General features: G+C 37.3%; 1 protein-coding gene across 3 annotated transcripts in view; it reads right to left on the bottom strand.

Annotated features, from left to right (window-relative positions):
* Nucleotides 1–26,944, bottom strand: part of THSD7A (thrombospondin type 1 domain containing 7A) — a 186,897-nt gene that overhangs the window by 14,805 nt on the left and 145,148 nt on the right. For 2 of the 3 annotated variants that reach the window (XM_015558202.1, XM_015558203.1), the window contains 9 exons: nucleotides 19,099–19,277; nucleotides 16,888–16,893; nucleotides 14,710–14,843; nucleotides 10,980–11,133; nucleotides 9,320–9,464; nucleotides 7,864–7,979; nucleotides 3,946–4,063; nucleotides 3,551–3,696; nucleotides 2,971–3,145 (listed from right to left, as the gene is read on the bottom strand). In XM_015558202.1, coding sequence (XP_015413688.1) covers nucleotides 2,971–3,145; nucleotides 3,551–3,696; nucleotides 3,946–4,063; nucleotides 7,864–7,979; nucleotides 9,320–9,464; nucleotides 10,980–11,133; nucleotides 14,710–14,843; nucleotides 16,888–16,893; nucleotides 19,099–19,277 — 1,173 coding nt within the window. Of the gene's footprint in view, nucleotides 1–2,294; nucleotides 2,701–2,970; nucleotides 3,146–3,550; nucleotides 3,697–3,945; nucleotides 4,064–7,863; nucleotides 7,980–9,319; nucleotides 9,465–10,979; nucleotides 11,134–14,709; nucleotides 14,844–16,887; nucleotides 16,894–19,098; nucleotides 19,278–26,944 lie in introns of those variants that run through there. The other variant, XM_015558204.1, reaches the window with a different exon arrangement.

The following is a 26,944-nucleotide window of genomic DNA, read 5'->3' as shown; positions in this document are numbered from 1 at the left end:
ATTGCTGGATAATAATTGTTCAGAGGATACAGTAAATTATGATAGAAAAATTCACAATGGGTTCTTATCACTTTAATTATTCCAGCTATATCACATGAATAATTCATATAGCCTTTCATTATGCTAAAGTTGCCTAATATTAGCACAAAGTTGCCTGGATACTTTATTAATGAAAAAACTTCTTGTGCCATTATTAAGGAAGCCTAGAAAAACATGAATTATTGACTAACAAATACATACATATAATAGTGAAGTGGGGTGATCTTTTGTAGACTTTATTATAGTATGTCATTAATTCTCTAGTGTCATCCTGAAGGGCAGAAAATTCTTATAAATTTTGGAAGTGCTATGGAAAAAGAACTTAGTAAGAATTTTTAAGTAGTGTGATAACATTTTAGAAATATTTATATCCCCTAGGAAATGCTACTTTTGGGTAACTCAATTTTTAATTATGCAGGAGAAATTTTAAAATTGAAAAATTCCTGTCACTGTGAATGTATATAACTTCACCTCAGTGATTGGAAACTACATGGATATAAACATATCTTTCCACTAGTAGGCTTTATCTATGTGCTTATATCACTCGACACATGTGCTTTGTAAAAAAACTCAAAAAATTGTTTAATGATAGTCTGTGAATGATACCATAACAACCCCCTAAATAATCCATGTCAGGCCTCAAAGATTTAATAGCAGCTAATGAGAGTGAGGCATTGTCTTGTACTGAACATTTTTTTATATTTTGACTATATAAACCATCGAAATAATAAACTACACTATGCCTGCCAAAGATATGACAATTAAGTGTATGACATGCATTTCTTACTTCAGTATTTCTCTCTTTAAAGCACATTAATTCACATATTGCTCGCTTTCAAAACATCATTGAAGGAAACTATCACCGGAGGAACTGAAATGAATAAATTGTAATTTATAAGAGAAGAACAGCCTTCTCCCGGATTTGTAATTACTTTAATTAGAATGATGTGTTTGCCCTATTCTATGTTATTAAGGGATACTTCAGTTTCCCTTCCCATCATTTCCCACATATTTTAATCTTATGTTTACTTATGTCCTTATTGAATTAGCAACTGTTTCTCCCATAAGATGGTAAACTCTATGAGGACAGGGTAGGTTTGTTTCCCAATGTATCTCCAACGTTGAGCCCAGTGCCTAGTCTACAATGACGTTTGATGAATAATAAAGTGGGTGATTGTGCTGCAGGAAGTATAATGAAAATAAGTGGGGAGGCTCCACAATAAAGCATATGCTAATGCCTGGCAAGAATTCCAGTACTGCCCAATGTTGTGGGTGTAACAATGATCCTATTATTGGCACTGGAGGTGTGGTGTTGGACTAGGTAAATCTTCCCACATTTAGCTTCGGTCAGCGTTTGTTGACAATGTGGCCGTTCAACACATCAAAGCCCCAAGGTTCAGTCTTTGGTCCTGTGTAGAGTCCTTACCTGTTGCCTCAACCTCTGTCTTCTGTGAAGCAAAATGATTTTATTAGAGTATGTGTGAGACCTGGACTGAAATCAGGCCAGGTTGGGGAGCAGGAAATGGAACAGGGTAATTGCTGGATCAGGAAAAGGTTATTATTGGCAGGTGTGGGAATGTCTAAGAAGCAACACTTTGCCTAGGTCCGGAAATTCAGATTTTTAAAAAAATTATTTCTTAACTGTAAATAGATGAAAATATCAGTGTGTGCAAATTTTATTACATATACACAGTAAGAAATGCCCTTAAAGTCTAGCACATAGTTCAAGGTATCAGGGGTTATTTTATTTATTCTTTTGTTCAATTTTCAGTTCATCTTAATAATAAGCTATAAAAGTTGCCATTATTATCACCTCAAATAATTTACTTATTAAAGAATAACTTAATTGATGAGTGAATAAATGAGCAACCCTTGTCACCGTTTTTCAGCTTTCAGACACTTAATTCTATTTTAAAAATTTTAAAATTGTAACTTATCCATCCTTAAAGCTTTCTTAAATTATATCCTTTTTATATGGAAAATATGTTTTATGCCCAATCATTATTTGTTTACCAAACCCTCAGTTTTATTTTTTTGAGATCTTATTCAAAGTAACATAGTTCTTAACAGACATATTTTTTTCTTACCATTATTATAAGCAAATTGGGAGAATAAAAATTTCCATTTGAGAGTAAAATATAGGTAATGCACTTTCAATTTTGTTCTCTTCTAGTCCACTAATCATCTGTTGCCTCCATATCTTTCCCAAGGCCTTAGGCATGATCATACTTGACTTAAAGTTTATTTTGTCTGTTGCCTCCATATCTTTCCCAAGGCCTTAGGCTCATACTTGACTTAAAGTTTATTTTGACCTTCTATCTACCCTAAAGTTCTCTGTATCAAGCCCAAATTCCTAAATATTAGCTTATCACTGTCTGCCAGTTAATTTTTTACTATTTGATACACAACATTTGCTTTCCACATTTTATTGCATGCACCCCTCCTGTCCAACACTGCATCAGAATGATCACTTTCAATGTTTTCTTCTGTAATATTATTTTTCACTCTTGAATGATAATTTAGTTGGGGACAGAATTTTAGGTTGATGATTATTTTCCATCACATTTCAAATATAGTCAAACGCTGCATAACGATGGTTCGGTCAACGACGGACCGCATATACGATGGTGGTCCCATAAGATTCTAATGGAGCTGAATTTCCTGTAAGAAATGGAAGGGTATATGGTTCAGGAGGATGTTAAAACTCTAAGGGGGCAGGGGTGTCCACATTGGCCACATGGGGGTCCTGGACTTCACCCCTACCTGATAGTAAGGAGGCAATGCCCCACTTCATCCACATGACAGTGTCTGCCTGTTACCAGATATTATTGTACCCAAGGCCTGCTGACATCCCTTAACTCAGACTATATATCTTGGTCCCAGACTGGGTAAGAAATGATCAAAACATAAATGCTGTTTTGCTGTTGTTACCTGGGCAAGGTTGAGTGCAGGTTTCCTCTAAGACCATTTTTTTATTACCCTCTATAATGGGTTCAACATCAGCACAGAACTCTTCATCCACTGCTTTGCTGAGATCATCAACTGACCCATCACTCACTACACAAGAAATGTTTCTTGTTCTGGTCCCTTCTCCACACTGGGCATCCTGGAATGAAGAAAGAAATAATTAGAAAAAGAAAAATAATTCATTAGTGAGCTCATCACTTACAGTCATCTCTGCACCGTGGGTTTTGATTTATGAGCAGTTAAGGAAGTACTTGAAACCCTAGGGAAGAAGTCCTATAGGAGCATACATGAACAATGTATTTGTTTTCTAGCCAAAAGCAGGCCGATAAATTTTCATTAAAACGAGTCAGTCTCCAAATGACTTAAAAAAATACAGGACAGGGAGTGCTTGTTATCAAAACTAATTAAAGTAGTTATGAAACAGCTAGGTTCCTAGAATCTTCAAGAGGAAACATGCTGTGTAAGCTCTGAAAAATGAAAATTCCGAAACTGTCTCCGCACATAAAGAACACACGTTTCCACACACCGTCCTAGGATTTGATACCTGCACTTGGCATGGAGACCACGGGCCATATTGCCACCGATAACAGGGCTTTACTGGGCAAGGCTTGGACTGCTCCATCAGGGCAGGGCACGGTCTTCCGTCACCCTGAAAGGGCTGTGTAACTGTCCGTCTTCGGATCATTTTCCCTTTAAGAGACACAGAGGGATGCAGTGTTAATGATATGTTACTGTTGCGCAACAGGTATTTTATGGGGAGAAGGTGTCCTAGACTCTCCTGAGGAGATCTGAGGAACAACTAAGTCTCAGGTGATTTGGAAAGAAAGACACCTTGATTCGACCTAACTGAAGTTTATTTGATGTGACTGAAGGCAAGAGGGACATTTTATCTCGGATTCTTTGACCATGAGCTGAATGCTAATGAAGGTACAAACGAACCTGTGAGGCCACATGTTTGAGAACATTCGGACCACGGAGACCACTCGGACAGCTGGCAGTTGACAGGGCATTCCACCATGCAGGATGTGTTCATCTGCCAGGTCTTCTCCAGGCCCAGCTGAAAGGACAGAGGCAGATCTGTTTGCATTGACATGAAGGCATGGCCACAAGGTATGGTTGATGGAAGGAGGAAGAAAGGAAGGGATAGAAGTTGGGATGACGGGAAAGGAGAGAAGAGAGGAAGAAGAAGTAAGATGCCTAATAGAATAAAACGATATCTACAGGAAAAACACTCACACTGTTAAGAACATAAAATGAGAAGGGGAGCTAAGGTCATAGGTTAAATGGAGGAGACCACCTACTTGATATACTTATATAGTGTTACTTTTCAAATATGCAATGAATAAAAGTACATTTAATCTCCAAACAGGTTGAGTTTCTCTAAGTGAGGAACAAATAAGTGTAAGGATGACTATTTTCCATTTGTTAAAAACTAAGAATGTCATCAATATATACATCTGTAATTGTATCTTTGGGACAACTTATTTTTATATGTGCACATTAAACAGAAAAGCGAAAGGGGAAGGTTTTCAAGACAAATTGCTACTCAAAACTAATGACATAATTTAGTATTGAAATACTAAAAAATATCAGTTTTTAGTACACCAGCTCTCTAAAAACTCTGGGTCACTAGACTTTTTTGATTAATATTTTATATATATATTTTTAATTACATAGATTTTTTTCTTCTAAAACTGATCTCAAGCTAACAGTGATATAATTCAACTTAGTTTTAGTCTCTCATCAGATAATAACATCATGCCATTGTATTGGCACTGAGTTCCAGCACTTATTCACACATTTTACTTTTAAAATATAAGATGAGATTTCAAACTCACCTACTGTATATGCAAACATTTAGAAAGTCTAAGGTACAAAGTAGCATTGAAATTGAAAAATTTAAGTGCATGTTAGGAGAATGTAATTTTTTAAAAGTATATATATTTTTATTGATTTCAGAGAGGAAGGGGGAGAGGGAGAGAGCGGGAGAGAGAGAGAGAAACATTAATGATGAGAATCATTGATTGGCCTCCTGCACACCCTCTACTGGGGATGGAGCCGGCAACCTGGGCATGTGCCTTTGACCGGGAATCAAACCTGGGACCATCAGTCCACAGGCTGATGCTCTATCCACTGAGCAAAACGGGCTAGGGCAGAATATAATTTCTCAATTTGATATTCCTTGGGATTTTTGAGACCTTTTTTATTTTTGTATGAAAGATTATGAGGTGGCAAAAGAAAAACTTTCTGAAATGTTATGCTGTGGTTCAAGTATAGCTCTTGGCTCTAAGTTACCCACTGAGAGAAGCTCAGATCAATGATTTGTATACATGCCTCTGCAGGTGCTCCCACATATTCTCCACTGGTAATACTTGACAAAGATGAGCATTTGATATGAAAATTTTTACCATATCACTTACGTAAAGTCTCCAAGTCACTTAAAGTTATGGGAGGTTAAGGATGCAGAGGTCCTCAAACTTTTTAAACAGGGGGGGGGCAGTTCACTGTCCCTCAGACATTCCACACATGCGCACTGCAGGCCCGGGACGAGTCGGCTGTTAAGCAGGACAGGCAGCGGCGGCAAAAACACCCGGCGGGCCGGATAAATGTTTTCGGCGGGCCGCATGTGGCCGGCGGGCCGTAGTTTGAAGACCCCTGGATTAGAGTCTTAGGTGATATGATAAAAATAATGTGTTATAGTTAAGGTACATTGCATTTTCAAAGAGAGAGGGTTTGAATCATAAAATTGAATTACTACTAACTTATTTATTTAACTCGAAAATTAAAAAGGATATCTATTTACAGATATTCTGAGTATCCAGTACTGAGACAGTTTAACCCTGTCCTGCTTTTTTCTTTACACTTATTGCATTTCTTTTTTCTGCCTATTATCTATCTATCTATCAACACCATTTATATAAACTTGTTTAATAAAAAAATCTGCTCAGGGATCAAAGAATAGGAAAGGAGAAACCAATTACTAGGTATCAGGTGAGTAAATGTCTGAAAAACATCAAAGACAAAAATACTGTATAAATACTGGATGGGCTTAACCCCAATTTTCTTCTTTGTTGGGTAGTAATGCCATTTTTCTTTTCAGCTGTTAGAGAAACAGCAAGAGTTGGCTACTGCTGTTGCACCGAATGTGGGGTTTTCACACGTATTACCAGGCAGGCAATCCATCCACAGTTAAAGAGAGAGCCAGCTTTTCTCAGGGCTGTTATTTAATCCTACGGCATCCATGGGATATGAGTTGTTTAATTCAATTCCTGCGGCGAGGAGTACTGTTCTCCCTGAAGACAGCATTTGCTACACTGTTATAATTTAAGTCCCTAATTGTCATCGCAGTATTCAAACATAACAATATTTGTACATAGAGTAAACTTATCTAGTCTCCTGGATTCTCAAAATTAGTTATTTGTCGGGTTTTTATTTAAATTTTACTTTAGAAGTAAGGACCCTTTTTGTACCTTTGTCCTGTAGTCATATGAACTATTTTAAAATTGGTCTTAAATGATTGGGGTTTAGCTTTCAAAAAGCTCTCAGAGCTTACTCATCGTATATTACATTCCGACTCAGGAGGGCATTTATATGTGAATTTGTAAGAAAAGAGACATGTTAATCAAGTAGAAGCAGATCACAGAAAACTCTGCAGCCAGCGTATGACTATAATAATATTCATTAGTAATAATGTTATTTTTTAACAATGGTTCCATTACTTTAATGTTATTAGTTTCAAAAGTGATTCAGATATATAATTTCTAATTAAATCGAAAGTATGAATAGACTAAGTTATAAGATGATAGTGAGAGAAATTTATTAACTAGACACCTTGTGTCCGGCACATTTGGGAGCTTTGTTCACATGGAAAGAGACATGAGGAAATTAAGTTAGGTCTATGTGATAAAGGTATCAAATGGATTAACATGTTTTCACCTCGAGTTTTCCATTAGGAGTCAGAACAACTTACTGTGGGCATATAGCAGCCCCCAGGGTGTGAAGCCAGAGGTCCTGGTCAGCATGTCTACTGAGCCCTAATGAGGTCATAAGCTCTTCCTGTGTGTTCTAGACATATCGAGGCTTCTGTTTATCTTGGTTCACGTTTAACCCAGTTTGCCTCAGACTCAGGAGTCTAAACCTCTCAGGAATGTGAGTACCCTTTCGTTTGGAAACCAGACAATATAATTAAACTGTGAAGTGTAGCTTCATGAAAACTAAGAAAGGCCAACAACTGTTCTCTCACATTGCATAGCGTCCTATCTAGAAATGATGACATTATTTTTGCAAATTGAAGAATTTAGAATGACTATTCTTTGTAGCTGAAAGATACTAATGGCAGACTCCATTCCCTTATTTGAATTCCAAGCTCTCTCTCCTCCACACCTGAGTGCTTAGACTCTCACAGCTGGGTATCAGATCCTAATATCAAAATCTGCTACAAACCCACATGCGATCAATGTTTAGCAACAGAGAGAATGAATGATGGATCTTGGCAGGTGTCCCAGGCAACACAAAATTCAAATGAAATTACAAAGATGATGAGTAGTCTGATTAAGATTTATTGCCTATATTCACCTTGATTACTTATTGTTCCCCAAGCATTTCTTTCAGAAAAAGGTAATTAGCATACCTCTGGGCTCCAAGCAGAACAAAATACAGGAAATTATGTGTAGAAATCAGTAATGTTGGATAGTGTCTCTTGTCAAGAGGGTGCTTAACAGCCTCTGAATAGTGCAAAAAAACAACAAAACATCTGCTGGCAATGAGCTGCGTGGTGCACAGGTCACTTGGCTCAGCATGAATGGAAATTATTAGGAAAGAATTTACTCACAAAGAAATAACACAGCATCCCCTCACCTCCTCACAATATTTCGGGTCAACCGACTTGCCATCACTTCGAACACAGTCCAACATCCTTGTTTTAATGCCATTTCCACAAACTGCCTTCTCACTCAGCTGACACGTACTCCAATCTGCAAGGAAGGGAGCCCATCAGAACAGAAGGCCATACATGAAACAGATTTCAAATGAAACTCTGATGAACCGAATCCCATATTTAATTCACAACTGCTTCTTAAGCCCCACAATCAATCATCCCACATGCAGAGCATATGGGTCCCGGCTCTGAACGTATCAGGAGTCAGATGGAATTGCCAGGGTTGCATGTCGCTACAGGGATTATTCTAGAAGGCAGATGTCTACTTGACCGTCTTGATAGCCATTTGGTGATATTGTAAAAATGGGGTTGGCCTGCAGATCAAAAGTCACTTAAAAATGTTTTTTCCAAATAAAAGCAGAAATGTCAATTTTAACGTTATATTTGTTTTAGCAAAATAATCATAATTTTAATGGATAGTACTTGCACTGGGCTATGTTTGAATAAAACACTGTATTTCACTTCCATACTTAGAATGTTTTAAAATATGCACTTATTTCAAAATCTTTTTGGTCACATTTATTTAATTCTCTCATTTCATGTCTTTTTCAAAAGAATCCTTTCATCTCTCTTTTTAGAGTAACCTAGCATATCCCCAAGAACCGCAATTTCCTTGTGTCATCAAAGAAAACTGAAGGGAAAAATCAAAAGCAACAAAAGCCGACCTGACTGCTGCGTATCGTTGTACCATTTCTGTACTTTATACCACTGTGAAAATTACTTGAAAAAATTCCAAAATCAGCTTCAGTGTTTCCCCAAGCCATATACACCAACAACTCTTCTTTCTTACAGTATGTACCTTGATGGTAAGTGGCAAGGATTAGGAAAAAAAATCGAATTTAAAATAAGCCTTTTTTCCTGAAAAAACAGTCACCTACCCATTTTTTATCTGCACCTTTGATCATATTGAAATAGTTATATTTATATATTTTTTGGCAAGGGTGGGCTTGCTGTTGTTTTTACATTGGATCAATCATGCATATGAAGGGCCCTCACACGAAGAATTGTTGTCATACTACGTTATCGCAATTAAACAACTCCTGAAGAAGGACGGCCTCTTTCAGTAAACCTGATACCCGCAGGAACGCTACCTTAGTCACACCTTCCCAAAGTGGGAGGATGTCTTAAAAAGGACGAATCAGACTATTCACAATCTAGTGTCGGGCTAATGTTTGTGTGATATTTTCATTACCTGTATCTTGATATTTATTCAAAATATAATAGATAAATATCTCTGTCATTATTAATAAAGAACAATTTCTGGCAGCATGTCCAAAAGGCACACAGACGGAGATGAACAATTCTCACGGATCGCTGCTAAGCTAACACACACGGGCTTCGGCCTTTAACTCTGTGATGAGGTGACGATCCACCTACCTGTTACATTGTAATCATAGTGGAAGCAGTTTCTGTTCAGGTTACAGGGTTCCGTCTCGACAGCATCAGGGCAGACTCTTCCCTCATCAGCAGGTTGTCTGATGGGATCCGCTGACCTTTGCCGGAAATTGCTTTGATTGCAAGGCTGACAGAGAATAACACAACTTCTCAGAGAGGTGAATACGCAGGCACATGAGGGCTAATGTGTCAGGGAGAGCGCTGGAGCAGGAGTTAGTGCACTGGGGCCACTGACTACCTGGAACAATCTCATTCCACTTCATTTTCTTCTGTGTGATCAAAGTGTTGGTGAGCTTCTGATCTAGCTACAAGAGGCTTAAGAGTCTATGTGTCAAATATTCATAGACACATCATATCATAGGTACACAAACACATTCATATGGCCATATTAATTATTGTAGATCACGAATACAGACATTATCTACCTACCTACCTACCTACCTACTTATCTAATATATAGTCTGTTGGTCCCAAAAAACCATTTTAAGGGTAACTGTAAATAACTAGCTGTTAGTGATATTTATTTTCCTAAGGCACATATACATATGCACACAAATACACAAGCAGGTAAAAGATTGGCTTGCATTCTCCTACTGGTACAGTCATGTTCTAAAAGCATTTGGCTTCTAAGAACAAGAGCAGTAACTTCAAACCTCATGTTAATGGGATGAGATCATTTGCATACCTCCGTGAAACAGATGATTCTTTATTACAATTTAACGGCATCCAAGTCAACTGCTAGCCCTGTTTTGTTCCTGCTCTATCATTTGGCTGCTAATCAACACCCTTAGTAATGTTAACACTGAAATAGAAATTTAAGTTTTCCTTGAAAACATGAATTATAAATGTTTTGAAGCTGTTCTGTATTGTACCTCAGCAAATTAATTCCACATTTCATGCAGTTTCCCTATGCTTCTGAAGCCATTTTAAAATGTGCAGCTTTACAAAGGTGCCCAGGGGTAAACCCAATTTTCTACATCATCAGCCAGTTCTGTTTCAAACGATTCTCTTCCCAGGGTCCCATGGAAGAGCCCCTACGGGCTGCTGAAATCTAGAAGCTTTTGTGTGATTTGAAGCTCTCAGCTGGCTTCCCAGGCCCAGAGACACACAGAGTCAGTCAGTGTGTGGAAAGAGATTCATTGACGCGCAGCTTTCTTCCTTCTACTCTCTCTCTCCAGGATCATTTGTGCTTTAGTGTCAATACTCCTGCTGCAGAACCCCCACTGGGTGAAAGATTATTCCTACAATTTAAGTAAAATGGATTGGGCAAAAAGCAAGGGATGACAATAACCTGACACCATTAAAGTACTTTTACTAGAGGTTTATTCTTTGTCTCCGTACCTGGAGGGAGTCATTATCACCACTGCAGTTCTTAACCCGCTGTGTATTTGTAAGCCCATCTGCAGGCTTTCTGTGCTGGGTTTGGAGGATGGTGGAGTACAAAGCTTGCAAGAGGTCAAGCTGTTCTAGTGTTAGTGGAAATATTGCTGATTTCACATGGCACAGTCATAGAATGAAGTAGCCAAGAAAATACACCTTGCTTTGGGAACTAATTTGGTAAGTAATTTAGAATAATTTCTTTAAAACTTTAGTGGTGATGAATTAAGCAACCTCTATGTGAATGAGTGGCTAATCGTCTCACCAAAGTGCATCGAGTCCACGGACCCCACTCAGATATGACACAGTCCTCAGGACACGGTAATTTGCACTCTCTGGAACCCAGGGGCATCTCCTCTGGGTCACAGAGGTAATCCTCAACATGCTCAGAAGGGCCATCCGCCGTGTTCTGCATGCATCTGCAAGAAAGCATACCTATCAATGCAGGAACCAGGACAGTTAATAAAAGGCCAACACATAGAATAGAAGGTGCATTTTAAGACATCATTGTGGGGCAAGGATGGCTGCAGTGTGGAAAGCTTTGCATTTAATGAATAAAATTCATCAAACATGAGGACATAAAAGGATCTCTGCCTCTCATAAATATTCATAGAGCTTTGGTATGATTTTAAAAATTATCCTTGTAGGCATCATCACAATTTTTAAAAAGTATAGTCACTGTGGTCAGCTGGTGTGACTCAGTTGGTTGGGCGTTGTCCCATGCATCAAGAGATCACCAGTTTTATTCCCCGGTCAGGTCATATGCCTGGGTTGAGAGCTCAATCCCCAGTAGAGTATATCTGGAAGGCAGCCTATTGATGTTTCTTTCTCATCTCTCTCTTTTCCTTCCTCTCTCTCTAAAATCAATAAAAACATTTTAAAAAGTATAGCTACTGTATGTATATAAACTCTGTATGTCTTCCTCTGAAAGGAATGGGTCATTCTAGACTAATGAGAAGTGGTCCAAAGAGATTCATAGAGGGGTTGTAATTTGGGAATATAATACACTTTTTTCTTCTGAACAAAATGGTAGAGTCTATAGTGAAGGTAGATTCATACATGGTGGAAGACCAGCCACACTTAAATCTCCTAGTGAGAAGTTTCATAAAGTGTTTTTGAAAGTAGCTGGTGGCATTTATCCAATTGTTTGGCAAACAAAGAGATATTTACCATCCTATCTGCTGATAACTTTAAGGAGTTCCAGAAGTGGAAAGACAATTATAATAGGTGTCACACAAATTCTCTAAATGTGCTTGTTGGATTTTCCTGTATCTTGACCTTTTTGATGGTTAGTTTTCTTTTTCACAATAAATTCAAACACTTTATTACATATCATTCTATTGTAAGCAGTCATGAAGGGCTCTTCACCCACCCTGGGAATCTAATTAATGTGGCTAGTACCAGACTTCACTTGTACCATAGTTAACTCTGTGTACTTTTCTAGTAAAAGAGGAAAACCTTACCCCTCATCTATAACTTGGTAAGATCAACCAAATTAATGGGTATAGGGACAGAACTGAATTGCAAGAGATGAAAAGGAAGGCTTGAGCTCTTAAGCCTCTCAAATCCATTGCGAAGTTTTAAACTGTGAGTAGAATTACATTACTAATTATACCTGAAATCTCAACTATTTTCAGGAATTTGCAATCAGTAGGGACATTGCATCTTCTCATATTTACTCTGCAGAATAACCCTCTATATAGTGCTGCCTAATTTTAAAAAATGTTGTTTGCCTGTGTGATGCATTCAGACTAAAAAACTGTACTGTTGCTCCTGTCTTAAGTAGCTTTGTAGCCGGAAAAAATATCTAAACAAATACCCTCCTCTGCATTTTTTTTGTAAACTGCATAAAAGAGCAATTGCAAAACCACACAAAGGTAGATGTCTGATTTCATTGTTGAAAGAAAAATTAAACTATAAATGTCTTTGAGAAAATTTTAGTTTCTCAGGAAAAAGTTCCACCTTCAATGGCATTTTTCAAAATGTTCTGCTGACAGCAGCTGTGCGAGGACACAGAACAAATGGGACAGTTCAATGCTCAGAGTTGAATTTGCTGCTAAGAAAACACTGCATCCATGGCGGGTACTGACACAGGTACAAGGATCAACTCGCAAAGTTACCTATTGATTCAGAGTGAAGGACAGATGTTCAATACTCTATTATGTAGTTATATACATAAAAGCCCATTTTCAAAGGTTTTTTCTTCCTTTAACTTTTATTATGCAGGTAACATATTAATTTTAAGAAAATAAGAATAAATAAAATTTCACATAATTCTATCAGAGATAACCACTCTAAAAATATTATATTTAAACATATGTTTTCATTTCGTTAAATAAAACTTATCACTATTTGTACCATTTAAGAAAAAACTACACCAACAATATTTTATAGACATCTATTCATGTTGTTAACCTTTTTCTAAGTTATTAATTTTAATGACTACATTTGAATTCCATCACTTGAATGTGCCACAATTGCTAAAAACCCTTGCTGTTGACATTCAAATTATTTATAAGTTTTATTTATTTTATTTTGCGTTAATGATTTTATTACTCTAGAATGATAATAAATATTTGGATCAAGTTTTGACCTCAAAGGAAGACCCTGTAAATTCATTTGCTTTTTTGAAATTCTTGGCCTTTTCTTTTTGTATATGAGAGGAATTATGCTGTGAGAAAAGGGAATTATATCCAGAAACATAGTACAGACTCAAGTTGGAGGCCACAGGTGTAGGAAAGTAGGTGCATTGTCAGCAGAGAATTCAAAAGCAACAATAAAAATAACCAAATAGCTCTGTTTTTATGATCACAATGTGCTGGCACTTTAAAAAAATGCCAGTGAAAAAATATCTCTTCCCACCAGAGCAAATCACTTTTATCACCCAACCTTTGAAATGTCATACCACCCTAAAAGCAAAAGAGCAGGATGGAATATGTTGAATCCTGCTCTCAAAGATCATGTATCCTAAAATGTCACCCAATGCTTGCATCTAAGCAGGACGTTTTGACCTTAATTAGCTGAGGATAAGGTTAGGGAGGTCCACTCCTCAATCAGTACAGAAACATTATTACATGATCAGAGATGACAATCAATGCTGACCTTTTCTCTTCTCTATTTTTATTAAAGATGTTTACTGAAAAATAAATTGATCTGAAAAGTTACTTAGTTTAGGATGTGTTTGGAAATATTCAGAATATTTTTTCACACCGAGAGCTGTCAGGCTTTGCTCGGCTACTTGGAACCTACGTATGCAAATTAACTGCCAACTTTGTTGGGTTAATTTGCATACTCTCCTGATTGGCTGGAGAGAGTAGCAGAGGGATGGTCAATTTACATGTTTGTCTATTATTAGGTAAGATATTTGTTTCTAACCAAAACACCAACCTGATCAAATTCTTAATGTAAGAAAAATATTTTTAAATTCAAAGTGAAATTTTAAATTATGGAACTCTTAAAATGTATCTAGTGTGACTGAGAAAACACATTTCTAGTTTTAATTCATTTAAATTTAAAGTGAAAATAGCCAAATATGACTATGGTTACCCTACCAGTCAGTATGGCTACAGAAGAAGAAATGAGGGGCATTAGCCAATGCTGTTTTAGGGAAGGCTTCCTGAAACAGACAAAAGTATTCAAAAGTTGGCCAGTTTGATATAAAAGAGCAAGAGTTTATAACAGATTCCTATTAAAATGCAGCCAGAAATACTTTTGGCCTTTAAGGAACAAGTCATTGGGGTTTGAAAATCAGCACTGGTTCAGCTCTCCTGCAAGAAAAGCACCTCAGAGAGAAGCTTCCCAAATCAGAAGCCGAACATGATAAACTGCTGCTTGAAGCAGATCTTTTTAGAGTTTTCCATGAACACAGATTCCTTAAAAATAAAACTAAAGTCCACTTATTAGAAGGTTGGGAAGGAGTGAATGCTCAATTTGGCAGGTATGAAACTGGGAGGTTTGTGTGTTTTGCTTCCCTGTGTAAACCGACGTGGCCTCACCTCACTTTTCGGGTTTGCACACCCCCTCCGCAGTTGTCTGGCATGTTCACAAAGGTCACCTTGCACACGCTCCACGGCTCTGTGACCCATAGGTACTGGTTGCAGTCACTCTGGCAGGGGACGACCTCATACACCTGAAACACACACAGGTCTCAGTGATCTCATCTCAGGTACCCGATGAGAGTGGGAAGATTTTACATCACAATAATCATTCTATACATATCTTAGCTACTTTCATTTCTCTCCATTATTTGAAATTTCTTGAGAGTTCTAGCACTAAAAAGGACAAAACTAGCTTTGCCTTTTGCCCCATTGTAGTTGTCGATCCACATTTAGTGAGACAGCACAGGGACTGGGGCCCGGGACTGAAGGAATACCAGATGGTCTGAAGGAACACCGGATAAGCTGACTACAAAAATGTCCCCACCCCAGCTCCTCCTTGACCAAGAATGAAGTAGGCTTTCTTATCTCCCTTCTAACCACTTCCTTGCGGAAGTGAAACCATTGTTCTGCACATGCAGCTGCTCAAAGTTTGACTGCTATGGTATACACCTTCTGGGATGGCAGTAGTGAGCAGTCCAGCCACCAAGACAGTTGCTAAGCAACTAGACAGCAGGAGGAAGTAGCTTGACCCTGACATGGAAAATTTCACAAGTTAGCCTTTTTAAAAAACACCCACCTTTGTGTGCAAGTCTGCCTTGTTCCCAGCTTATAAAAGCTGCCAAACAGAGGCAGGCCCCGACTGCCCCCCCCCCCCCCCGCCCCCAACCAGTAAGTTTGGAGGACCTTCCTTTTCTCTGTGCTGCCTCCCTTGTGTTTGAATATCAGTTTAGTAAAATTTGTCTAGAATTTTTTCTGGTGGTTCCCCTGATTTCTATCGTGGGAAACACAAGAGCCCCAAACTCCATAACATTCCCACAGTATTGCAATTTCCTAGGCCATCGGTCTTGTTTACAGTGTTGTGTGTCTTCAATACTTACCCCAGGGTACTCATATGTTAGACAATCAATACAGATTTGTTAAATAAATGAATGAATAACAAATGAATGACTTAATTAAATAGTGTATAAAAGTAGCGATTTTCAAATAATTGGGCTTGTTTATAAAATATGTGCAACAACCAAAACTTGTATTTTTTTGTGCTCCATTTATGAAACTAAATTAAAAGATAAATAACATGAAATAAAGCTATCTTCAAACTTTAGTTAGGGCTTGGAAGCAAGGTCTGAAACTGGGTCTCACATTACACAGCTACAGCCTACAGCAGGGAAGGCCACTTGAAACAAAGCAAATTGTGCACTGTATCCATACAAACTTTCAAAGCCCCAAGTTTGAGGTGTTTGTTTGGTTTCAGGATTTTTAGAACAATGAACAAGGATGCCTTGTTTTGCAATCAGAAGAATGACTAAATAAAGGAAATAAATAGATCACAATCCACTGCAATAGAGGTGAGTCAACCATTATAGAAAAAGTGTTTAAAAATCATTTCAAAATCTATAATTATCCACCTCCATCTCTTATTTTACACACACATACACACACACACACAATAGCATGTGAATGCTTATATAACCAATTACAGAGAATATAGATTTAAATAGCTCTTTGGAGCTATTCTTTTGTGTAAATTTTAGTGAACTAAACACCCAATTAAAGTGACAAAGTAAATTTATGCCATATAATAATAAAAAATGTGCACCGTTGAAGTGAGAATCTATATTTACTGTCAGATGATCACATTCATATTGGGAGCTGTGTTCAGATATGACTGATTTCTGGTGCAGAAAACATTACAATTTGTGGGGAAGGAACACACCGAAGGGGAAATGCCATCCTTCCTGGTCCTTCGATGGCTTGCATGCTAATCTCTTACACTGGAGTGAATACAGATCAGTTCAGAGCCTCCTCCTGCCGCCCACTTGCAGTCCCCTGCACCTTTAGCAGGAGGGGTCAGTGCCTTTTCAAGGCTGAGGCTGGTGAAGGAAAGCTTGTTTCCCACCCCCGCACCTCAGGCCCTGATTCTAAGATGAGAAAACACAGGCACCATGCTAAAATATAATATCTTCTCCCTGTAAAATAAGAGGCAATTGTAGAAAAAAAATACATTCCCTGAAGTCAGGCGTAAAACAGGAGATAAACAACACTCTGTTATGAACTGTGAGGTTTAAGAGTTCTTACCTGGGCCTGGAGTGGTTATAGTCCACACGGATCAAGACAGGGAGAGAAGCAAAGAGAAGTAAAATGTAAGTATATTGAATGAGAAGAACTCATGTTTCAAGTTTCAAATGTTATTATCCCTATAGAAAATACTTTTTTTGTGTGTGTGTGTGGGGGGGAGATAAGGAGTAAATAATTAGAACACTTTTCTCAGTCCCCGGGAGAGAAAAACCAACTCACTGTTTAAAGGTAAGATACACTAATAACTACTGCAAACAGCAGAGTCACGGAAAGTATTAGGTGGGGAGGGTACAGACAACTCCGACAATGGCGTAGACCTCAACATACTTATCATATTGATCGCAGGGAACTGACACGGAGCTGCAAATGTCCTGCGCTTCCAACTGTGAATGGTTATCTATTTACAGATTCATTGATTGATCGATCTATCCATCTTCATCCATCCATCCATCCATATTTTGTAAGAAATGAGGATTTGCTTCCTCAATGGGAAAATAGAACCTCAAACACCATTTTCAAGTCAAAGTGCCACTGATTATATTGAGGAATATTTAATTGTAAAAAAGTCTATATGACTTCAACAATTTTCAACATTAACACAAACCTCTGCATATTCTTTGCTCTTCTAATACATTACCAATATATAAATTCTTAAAAGTTTATTTTTATAAAATGAATTATTTCTTCTTTTAGCTATGATATTTTAGTTGTTAAAGTCTCAGTACACCACCAGTAAGCTGTTAACAGGTACCCAGATGTCCTTTTCAAACTCTGCATTAGACTACATTAAAGTTGGAGAGTGACTGAGAAATGGCTTAGAGGAAAGACTTTTCATAGCAAAGACAATTTGGCATGAGGTTTTGAATCTTTTCAAATTCACCATTAAAGAAAAATTTCTCTTTATTAGAACCATGACCAAAATTTAATAAAATTTACATTTACTATTGGAAATTCGAGATTTCAAAACTCACAGAAAAGTGTTGTTTTGTATTACAGACATTACGGTTGAGTTATTCTGTTTCACTTGGGTCAAGGAGCTACATCTTTTTCTTTAGAAGCATTCCCAAGCACAGGGACACTCGATTACCAATAGATGGCAGCAGTGCAGTATATTACTAACTTTTAGTTGAATTTAAGGGCAAATTTAGCTACTTGGGGAAAAATCCAGATTCTTTCAAAGTACTTTCTATAGAATTTAATTCTACACTTTCTTAATCCTAGTCCCTTTATTCATGAGTTCTTTTTACTCTCTCTACAGTGTATTTTTATTGCTATGAACAAATTTAGGTTAATTTGGGAAGGAAAGTTTGGGTCCTGGTGGGCAGTGTATTTGGAGATTAAAATTAGTCTATGTGTATATGAACTATATCTATACATTTATGGTTGGTTCATACATATGACTTGGTTCATTTGATTGTGACTTAGATTTAAATATACATCTTTCACATCTACACAGACTATATAAAATTCATTCTTTGTTCATTCACATGCAGGTCAAACATGATAATCATTGTCTGATGTATCTTATGTTACATTTAAATTAGTTGCAATTTCCTCTATTAGCCTTTTACTTTATATTTCCAACAGAACACAACTATTAATAGCAACTAATAAAGAGCATCTGAAGTCAAATGAAGTTCAAAATAAGATTTAAAAGGCCAATGACTAAATTGATAGATATACTTACAGTGGCTTTGAGGCCATTTAAAATTTTAAAACATTTCATATCAACTAGTTTTAAATGAATGCACAGTGTATCTTCCCTAACGTTAGACCTGAACCTAAATACTTTCTTTCATTTTAATTTAAGTGGTTGGTAATTGAGATGTCTTCTTTGAGAGTCTCAGGGAACTCTTAAGAATGACACAATCTTGCTCTTACTACACAAGTGAGATATAATTTTATTACAGGTTAAATACCTCGACATTATTTCAAAGGGAGGTTTCATTTAATTTCCATTGCATTATATTCAGATGCATATATATACGCAGGGTACTAGATTGCTTGAGAATACAGAGATGATATATCTGATTTGGGTTTTCAATAATATACATGTATTGAACCAGGCTACTCTAAAAATAAAGTGAGCCCAATTTCTAATTCAGGGGCTATTATTTACTTTGGTCCATTGTGTGTGTGTGTGTGGGGGGGGGCATAAATCATTATCAATCTAAATCACAGTACTTTACTATTCCCAATGGGAGAAAATACCTGGTTGACGTGGTCCAGTTTGGGGCAAGGCCTTCCTCCATTATACGGCTTTTCACGCAGCCATTTAGACCGAACCTTCACGCCGCTCCCACAGGACTTACTGCAGCGGGACCAGTTGGACCACTCGCTGAGCTTGCAGTCAGAGGGGCAGGGGATGATGCAGGCCTCTTCGATGTACCCTGAGTGCAGGAAAACGAGAGGAGGGCCATCTCCCTCGTGTCACTCGCCCGCCACCACCCAGACGCTCATTTGGAAGATCCAAGTTTGACTTGACAGCAACATGCTAATATGCAGAGTCTCCGTCGTTAAGGATTCAAATTAAACGTTGCAGGAAAATGACACATACACACAGCGACTCTGTTCCAATAACAGCTGAGCAGCTGCCATATGATCTGCTCAGGATTCACGCTCACCACATTTCAGCATTCCTGACTCCCTGACAGCTCCTGTGTAATTGACAATAACCTGCCTGCTGCCATGTCATCCGCATTCTGCCAGAATGATTCATTAAAAAAATTATAACCGTTTCCCACAGAATCCTGTCCGTTAATGTCACCCAAGGTCAAGTTTCTGAGTCTGAGCAATGTTCTTGCTTAAGAAGAAAGCCAGGCCCTTTCAATCACTATCCAAAGGGAACCATTTAACTTAGCACCTTATGTTTCCCCTTCTTTGAAAATGAGGCCAGAAAAAGAAAAATGAAGACTGTTAAATAAATAAAGTCTCCTAGTTTTATAGTGCTGCCAATTTCAAAGCACCTTCACACCTTGTGTTCATTTAATTCGCTTGAAAATTTTAGAAACGCATTGGGCAGGTATGGATGGTCTACTGGGCAGATAAGAAAACAAATGCAGAGAGATAATTGACAAATGCAAGGTTATATAGTGAGGTGTGAGGAAAAGTTTTCTAAGGTCTAGTCGAGTATTCATTTCGTCAAATCACACATCCAATTAACTCAATAGTCTACCGATTAGTTTTGAGAAATGGGAGCATTTTCCTTGAACAATCGCTTACCACCAACTTGGCATTTCACTAGATCAATTTATCACTATTGTTCCCAAGGAAAATGTATAAGAAAAGCAAAATTCCTCTGGTCAAGAGTCATATACTGTGTGCAGAGTAGTTGTTCTTGATTCAAGAATACACTCTGGCATACCATTTTACATCAACATGAAGGATTCGATTTAGAAATGATTATCACATAAACAGTTTGTACTAGGATCTCTAAGTAGATATTTTTAAAATATCTTTTTATTACTTTTTAGAGCAAGAGGAAGGGAAAGGGAGAGATAGAAACATCGATTAGAGAGAAACGTCGACTGGCTGCCTCCTGCATGCTCCCTACTAGAGAGAGGGCCCACAACCTGGGCATGTGCCCTGACCAAGAATTGGAATCAGTGACCTCTGGTTTTATAGGTCAGCGCTCAACCACTGAGCCACACCAGCTGGACTGTGACAGAATTTCTTAAGGTGCTTAGGCAATAATTTGATTTCAAAATCAGTCTAGTTATCCTAGAATAATAAAGGAACTATCAGTCATAATATTAAGTCTTGATTTTTAAAAATAAATATAGTTACTTCCAATGTTCATTGTTTTATCAATTCTTTTTTGAAAAGCATAATAATCTTCAAATAGGTGGAGTGATCTACTTAAATCTTCTACTTTGACTTTAAATATGGCTTGAGTTGAGGAAACAAAAGCTCCGCTTACTTTTTTGAGTTGAAATACATTTTAAACTCCATTATCTTTTTCATACAGCACAGCCAGTAAATAAATTTATCTAAAACAGCATGAGATGCTTAGATATGTAATTCCTGATAGGGCCAATAATAATTTTTTAATATATTAGTTTTTTATTGCATAGTAATAGTTTAAGAAATAAAATAAAAATGTAAAAATGTCTAATTTCCAAGTGAATGCCATTCGGTCATCAAACTAATTAATGTTTATGCAAGTCCAATAATTTTTTAAAATCCCAATTATTTCCAGATATTATCAATAGCTTTGGCAAAAGGACACTAGTATTTCAAAGGTAACGTTATTGAAATATTTCTAGAAGGATTGCATTTTCCACCTTGTTAAATTTCAAAATGACTGTAAAAGTAAACCTCTAACCTTTTGTTATTTAGTAACTGTGGTGGAAAACAGAAACACATAATCTTTAATGTCACTGCTTCATAGAGTAACAGATAAATGGAAATTCTTTCCTTCCATTGTCAGTTGAAGTATTATGGCATTAGTGAGATTTAACATGGATGACCTCAGACTGATTCACATTTATTATCAAGTAGTAACACTTAACACTTAGCATATTCCAGATACAACTCTCAAATAAAACTCAAGGTATTAAATTGTTAAAAGATACATGTAGACCCTGAGATAAAACTGCAGCAGAATATAATGCTTAACATGTCATTTTTTATTTTCCGATGTGTAACAACTTTCAATAATTGCCTGTCATGTTTATCTAGCACAATTAAAGTCCTTAATGCTAGTAGTGAATTGCTAGATAATCATGGGGGATTGAAAGACAGAACATTTGATGTGTTTTAAGGCTAAATAAATGCCTGGCATCTTGTAGCAATTTATGGCTTCTGAGGAATACTGGAATAAAATAAATGACTTCACAATTAGGGTGTTAAAACTTTTAGCAGTTCAACACCGAATTTGGCACGAGGAAAAATCAAACTCCTGACTTCTGATCATATATATATTTTTTGTATCCTATGACTGTTCTTTCAGGTTGAAATGGATGCAAAACACTAGCAGCCTTAAAGTGGCAACCAGAGGACATACTGCCTTTTAGATATATCTTATCACCTCATTCATTTGAACTGTGAATTGCAGATAAAGTAGCTGTCAACAACCTTCACAACTATTAACGCTGTGCTGTTGGAAGGTACACTGTTAATAGAGTAAAATTATCATTTTGAAAACACATGAAAAAATATCGGTTGGTTCTGATTTACAGCTGTGTGAATAAGCAACACTGGCACTGTATGCGAAACATCTGGATTAATCTCCAAAGTGACCTCAAAAAAATCTCTCCTGCTTAAATGTGTATTATATACATATGATTGCAACAGGAATGAGAGCATTTATCTATAAATTTATCTATTGTTGTCTGTGTGGGTTTAAAAATATTTTTAAAATATCCCCAAATGAACATGATATTCTTTTGTGATTATATATTAAAAGCTGATAACTAGATAACCCAGGGAAACCAAACAACTATGTGTATAACCAAACTCTTATAATTGAATGTTCTACTCATTCAATTGGAATCAACACTGGGCAATTAAAATTTTCATAGAGAACTGTTCAGATAAATGGATATTACTACAGTATAATGCTATTTTAATTTTATTTATGTTTATTTGTTTAATATACATATGAAGGCATATCGCTCCATTCTGCTAAGTACTTAAAGATTCAGGAAATTTCAACATCAGTGTTAAAGGCTGTGGGGTTTTGTTGATATTGTTATTCCAATCCTGGAAGCTTATCCAATGATAAGGCACATTCAGATTCATAGATACATCTCTGTATAAGTTCATCATCAAGGCCATTTCTTATAGCAAACTCTAAAGCTTTCTGTTGCACAATAAAGAATTAGGTTGATCTTTGACCTTGATTACTGGGAAATAGCCTCCACGCCCTGAACTTGAGTGGTAAGAGTATCATTGCTATTCATGGAGGGCCCCTTGCACTACACATGAGTTTATGCTAAAAAGATGTTGACAGGAGGGAGACAGGTTGAATTCAAAGACAAAGCAGGTGTTTAGAGTGTTGGGGCTTTAAGCAGCATGATACCTGACCAACCTCTGGGGCGGGAAGATTGAGTTCAACCAACCATGTGGTCAATGATTCAATCAATCATGCCTACGTGACGAAACCTCAATAACAATGACACCAAAGCTCAGGTCACTTTTCTGGTTGATTATAAACATTGATGGGCAGGGACGGTGATGCCTCCTGGTGCCATGGAAAAGAACATGGAAGCCTTGTTTGGGGGACCTTCCCAGACCTTGCCTTTGTGTCTTATTTTGGCTGGTTATGACTGTGATCTTTTGCTATAATAAAACTGTAAATGTAAGTGTGGTTCTTTCCCGAGTTCTCTGAGTCATTCCAGTAAACTAATGGACCTGATGGGGTGGTGAGAACCCCCCAGATCTGTGGCTTTTCAGTAGTAAAGTTAATCTGTGAATCCCCAAAGTTGTAGCTGATGTGTGAAGTGAGAACAGTCAAGTAGAGACATGAGCCCCTACCCTGTGATGTGCGGCCTAGCTCTAAGTAGGAAGTACTGGAATTGCATTCAACTTTCTCCTTCAAGCATCATCACAATGGTCATGTAGTGGACATATACTTTATTTTAAAAGGACATAAATCCATCATTTCTGTAAGGACTGTACCTATGGTTTACTTATTCAGCCAAAATAAAGACCCGGGGAAAGCATTAAGGCATTTTCTGACTTTCTCCCCAAATTTAACATTTAAAATTCTAACCAATACTATATTAAACATCAGAGATAAGTTCTACAAAACTCACTTTTGGGGATAGGATTTTGTAAGCAATATAAATGTATTTTATTGAGTGTTCAGATTGTGAAGATGAAGTAATGGAAAATAAATAAACTTTGAAACTAATTAGAGTGATTTATTTTTAACTTCATCTAATATTAACAAAGCTCTGTTCTTTCAAATCAGTGAAAATCCTTTATTGCCATGGAAGCATTTCCAAAGGATGATCTTTAAACAGTTTTGGTGGATTGTAATAAGTATTAAACATACATTTTACAAAAAAAGCATTCTGTGGTCAAGGGAGTTAGAAAATTATTGCATTAAACTGGTTAAACAAGGCTCTTCTCCCTGGGCTTCCCTTTTTTGCTAATGTGAATCGTGAATCTCTAAGAAGTTAACTCAGGCACTGCATTCCTGTGATTAATGACTTTTTCCTCTAGCATCTCACTGAACAAGTGAGAAATAGATTGCTCATAGTTTGTAATTATAATGCATTAAAATTGGATTCATGTTTTGAGCTGGACAGAGTTTTAATATTTTTCAAGTGGTCCTTCTTATGTCCATTTCCAAATATGAAAAAAAGTAAAAGCAAACAAACAAATAAATAACAAAATCCCCCATACTTAGAAGAGTTTCTTCTTCTTAAATTATCTTATGCTTCAAAGTCTTAAAGCTTTAAAGGTTAAACTTATAGCAAAGGGAGGGAAAACTGTTATGTGGATAAACTTAATGTTGTTGCTTTTTTATGGCTATTTTAAAAGACCACAGAGGAGTCAATTTCGTTTTTTAATGGAAGTGAACAAAATTTCTTCTGAGGGCTAAATTGACCTTCAATGCATTTATGAAGAAACTAGAGGCCCAGTGCATGGATTTGTGCACCAGTGGGGTCCCTTGGTCTGGTCCCTCAGCTTGGCCAAAGCTGATTCTCCAACATTCCCGAGGCGTCCCGGATTGTGAGAATGTGCAGGCCAGGCCGAGGGACCCCACTGGTGCACGATCAGGGCTGGGGATAGACCACGGGAAAGCCCCAGGATGTGTTTGGCCAGTCTCACCCAGTCCCAATCAGGGTCAATTAGGGCCGGCCGGTCGAGGAGGGACCGTGGAAGGTTGGCCAGCCAGGGAGGGACAGCAGGAGGTCTCCAGGGCATGTCTGGCCCATCCCGCCCCATTCCAATCAGCCAGACCCCAGCAACAAGCTAACCTACCTGTCAGAGCATCTGACCCCTGGTGGTCAGTGCGTGTCATAGCTACCAGTCGAACGGTCTCTTAGCTTTTATATATAGAGATGGGATAAACATGGAGAGTAAAGACAAGAAAATATTTTTCTTTCACATTGAAATTTAAATGTCCACACATTTGTTGGTGCATTCTCAGGTTAATTTTTGAGTCCATATATTTGGCTTATGTCTAATAATGAATGCCTTCTTCATTTATAAAAGCAAGCCCCTAGGTGTAAGCCTTATTCACTATATGACCATTGTGATGATGCTTTAAAGGAGAAAAAGACCTACATGTTAGGAATGAGACTAAACTCAACTATGGGGTATAAAGCTTTAAAAAACTGTTTTGGGTTTGCAGGGCTTTACTAACATGTAAGACTTTAGTATATATGTGGATTCACACAGGTCATTTAGCATCTTTATCAATTATGAAAACTTACATCACCACATAAGTAATGAACAACTCTGGTTATATCACTAAAATTACCAGATTTCAGGAAGATTACACTCTAATTGTTTTACTGAAATTAGTGTAACCACTTCTGTAAGGCATTATAAAGAATAAGGGCACAGAAGTCAATGGAAAGGATAGAGTAAAACAAAATAGCAGAAATGGTTGATAAAGGCAAAGATCCAATTTTTTTTTATTGTTGCAAAGAATGAATAATGTTTACGGCAGTTAAATTTATTTTTAAGTTGCAGAACATTTTCTTCCTAAAAAGCTGAAAAGTCCAATGAGTGTAGGGGGTATACTGGAAGCTAGGTTTGACAGCCAGGCCTGAGGGGATCTGTGGAGCCCAGTTTGAAAACCATGTTGTTAAGTAATAAATGAGCTGCGGTCTCCAGGACATGGAACTAACATCACCGCTGACATGAGCGGTAGCTGCAGGAGAATTTCCAACAGAAGTCTCCCTCCTCATCACCTCCACGGTGCTCCTTCAGGGAGCCTGTCCAAGAATATTGCTGGTGTCCATCCGTATTTTAATTCTACCCTCGGCAATTGCTTTTTTATTGTACTCAAATGTCTAGAATAGTCCCTTTCTTTTTCACCCTCGCTCTTTAAACTTTAGCTCAGGAAAAGTTTGTCCCTCATCTCCTGCTTCTCTTTTACATTTAAAAAGAAAAACATCTCCATTGTGAATGGTAACTGCAAAAGCAATACTAGCTGTACCTGCGTTATTAAATGAAAGTTTTGAATTCTGAAATGAATTAGACATTAAATGAACACTATCAATTGAAAATGCTTTTCAGAGACATTAGTACTCCACTTCAGCTTGTTTACAAGACTCTATTTATAGCCCTAACCGGTTTGGCTCAGTGAATAGAGCGTTAGCTTGCGACTCAAGGGTCCCAGGTTTGATCCCGGTCAAGGACATGTACCTTGGTTGCAGGCACATCCCCACTAGGGAGTGTGCAGGAGGCAGCTGATCAATGTTTCTCTCTCATCGATGTTTCTAACTTTCTATCCTTCTCACTTCCTCTCTGTAAAAAATCAATAAAAATATATATTTTTAAAAAGACTCTATTTATAGTCTTTTCTGCCCATTTAATTAAACGTGCTTCTCCTCAAATACCAGCACCCGCTATATAAGGAGCAATTTATCATTCAATTTTGTTTCTAATTAACCTCTAATATTAAACTTAGATAAACTTCTATAGAATCCCATTACAGAAATTAATACATTCCAGTTATATTATAATTGAGTGGTCAGGTAGGTTATCTTTAGAATCTACTCTCCCTATACTCATAATTATTTTTATCAGTTGCACCCTGACTTCCACATAATGCCCTAAAATGTATATATAAATCAAATAGAAATGTCAGTCCTTATTTTCTCAAGGAAAGGTAAGTGGGAACAAAGAGAGTTAAATAAACATCTCACACTCTTGATTAACACAGGCCAGGAAACACAGGTTTACACAGGTTGTGTAAACACAGTCTGGGAAAATGCAATTTGTCACAATGACTAATATGAACCAAGAGGGTAAGCTGTTGTCCACATCTGGTGTTATACAAATTAGGCAATTCTGAATAATCTCTAAATGGCAATAAAGAAACTTGTCAATGTTGATGTTACGATTAATTCAGTGGGTTGGGTGTGTGACT

Source organism: Myotis davidii, unplaced genomic scaffold (assembly GCF_000327345.1).
Source record: "Myotis davidii unplaced genomic scaffold, ASM32734v1 scaffold168, whole genome shotgun sequence".
In the NCBI taxonomy this organism is placed as follows: Eukaryota; Metazoa; Chordata; class Mammalia; order Chiroptera; family Vespertilionidae; genus Myotis; species Myotis davidii.
This window is presented reverse-complemented; position numbering and strand designations above follow the sequence as displayed.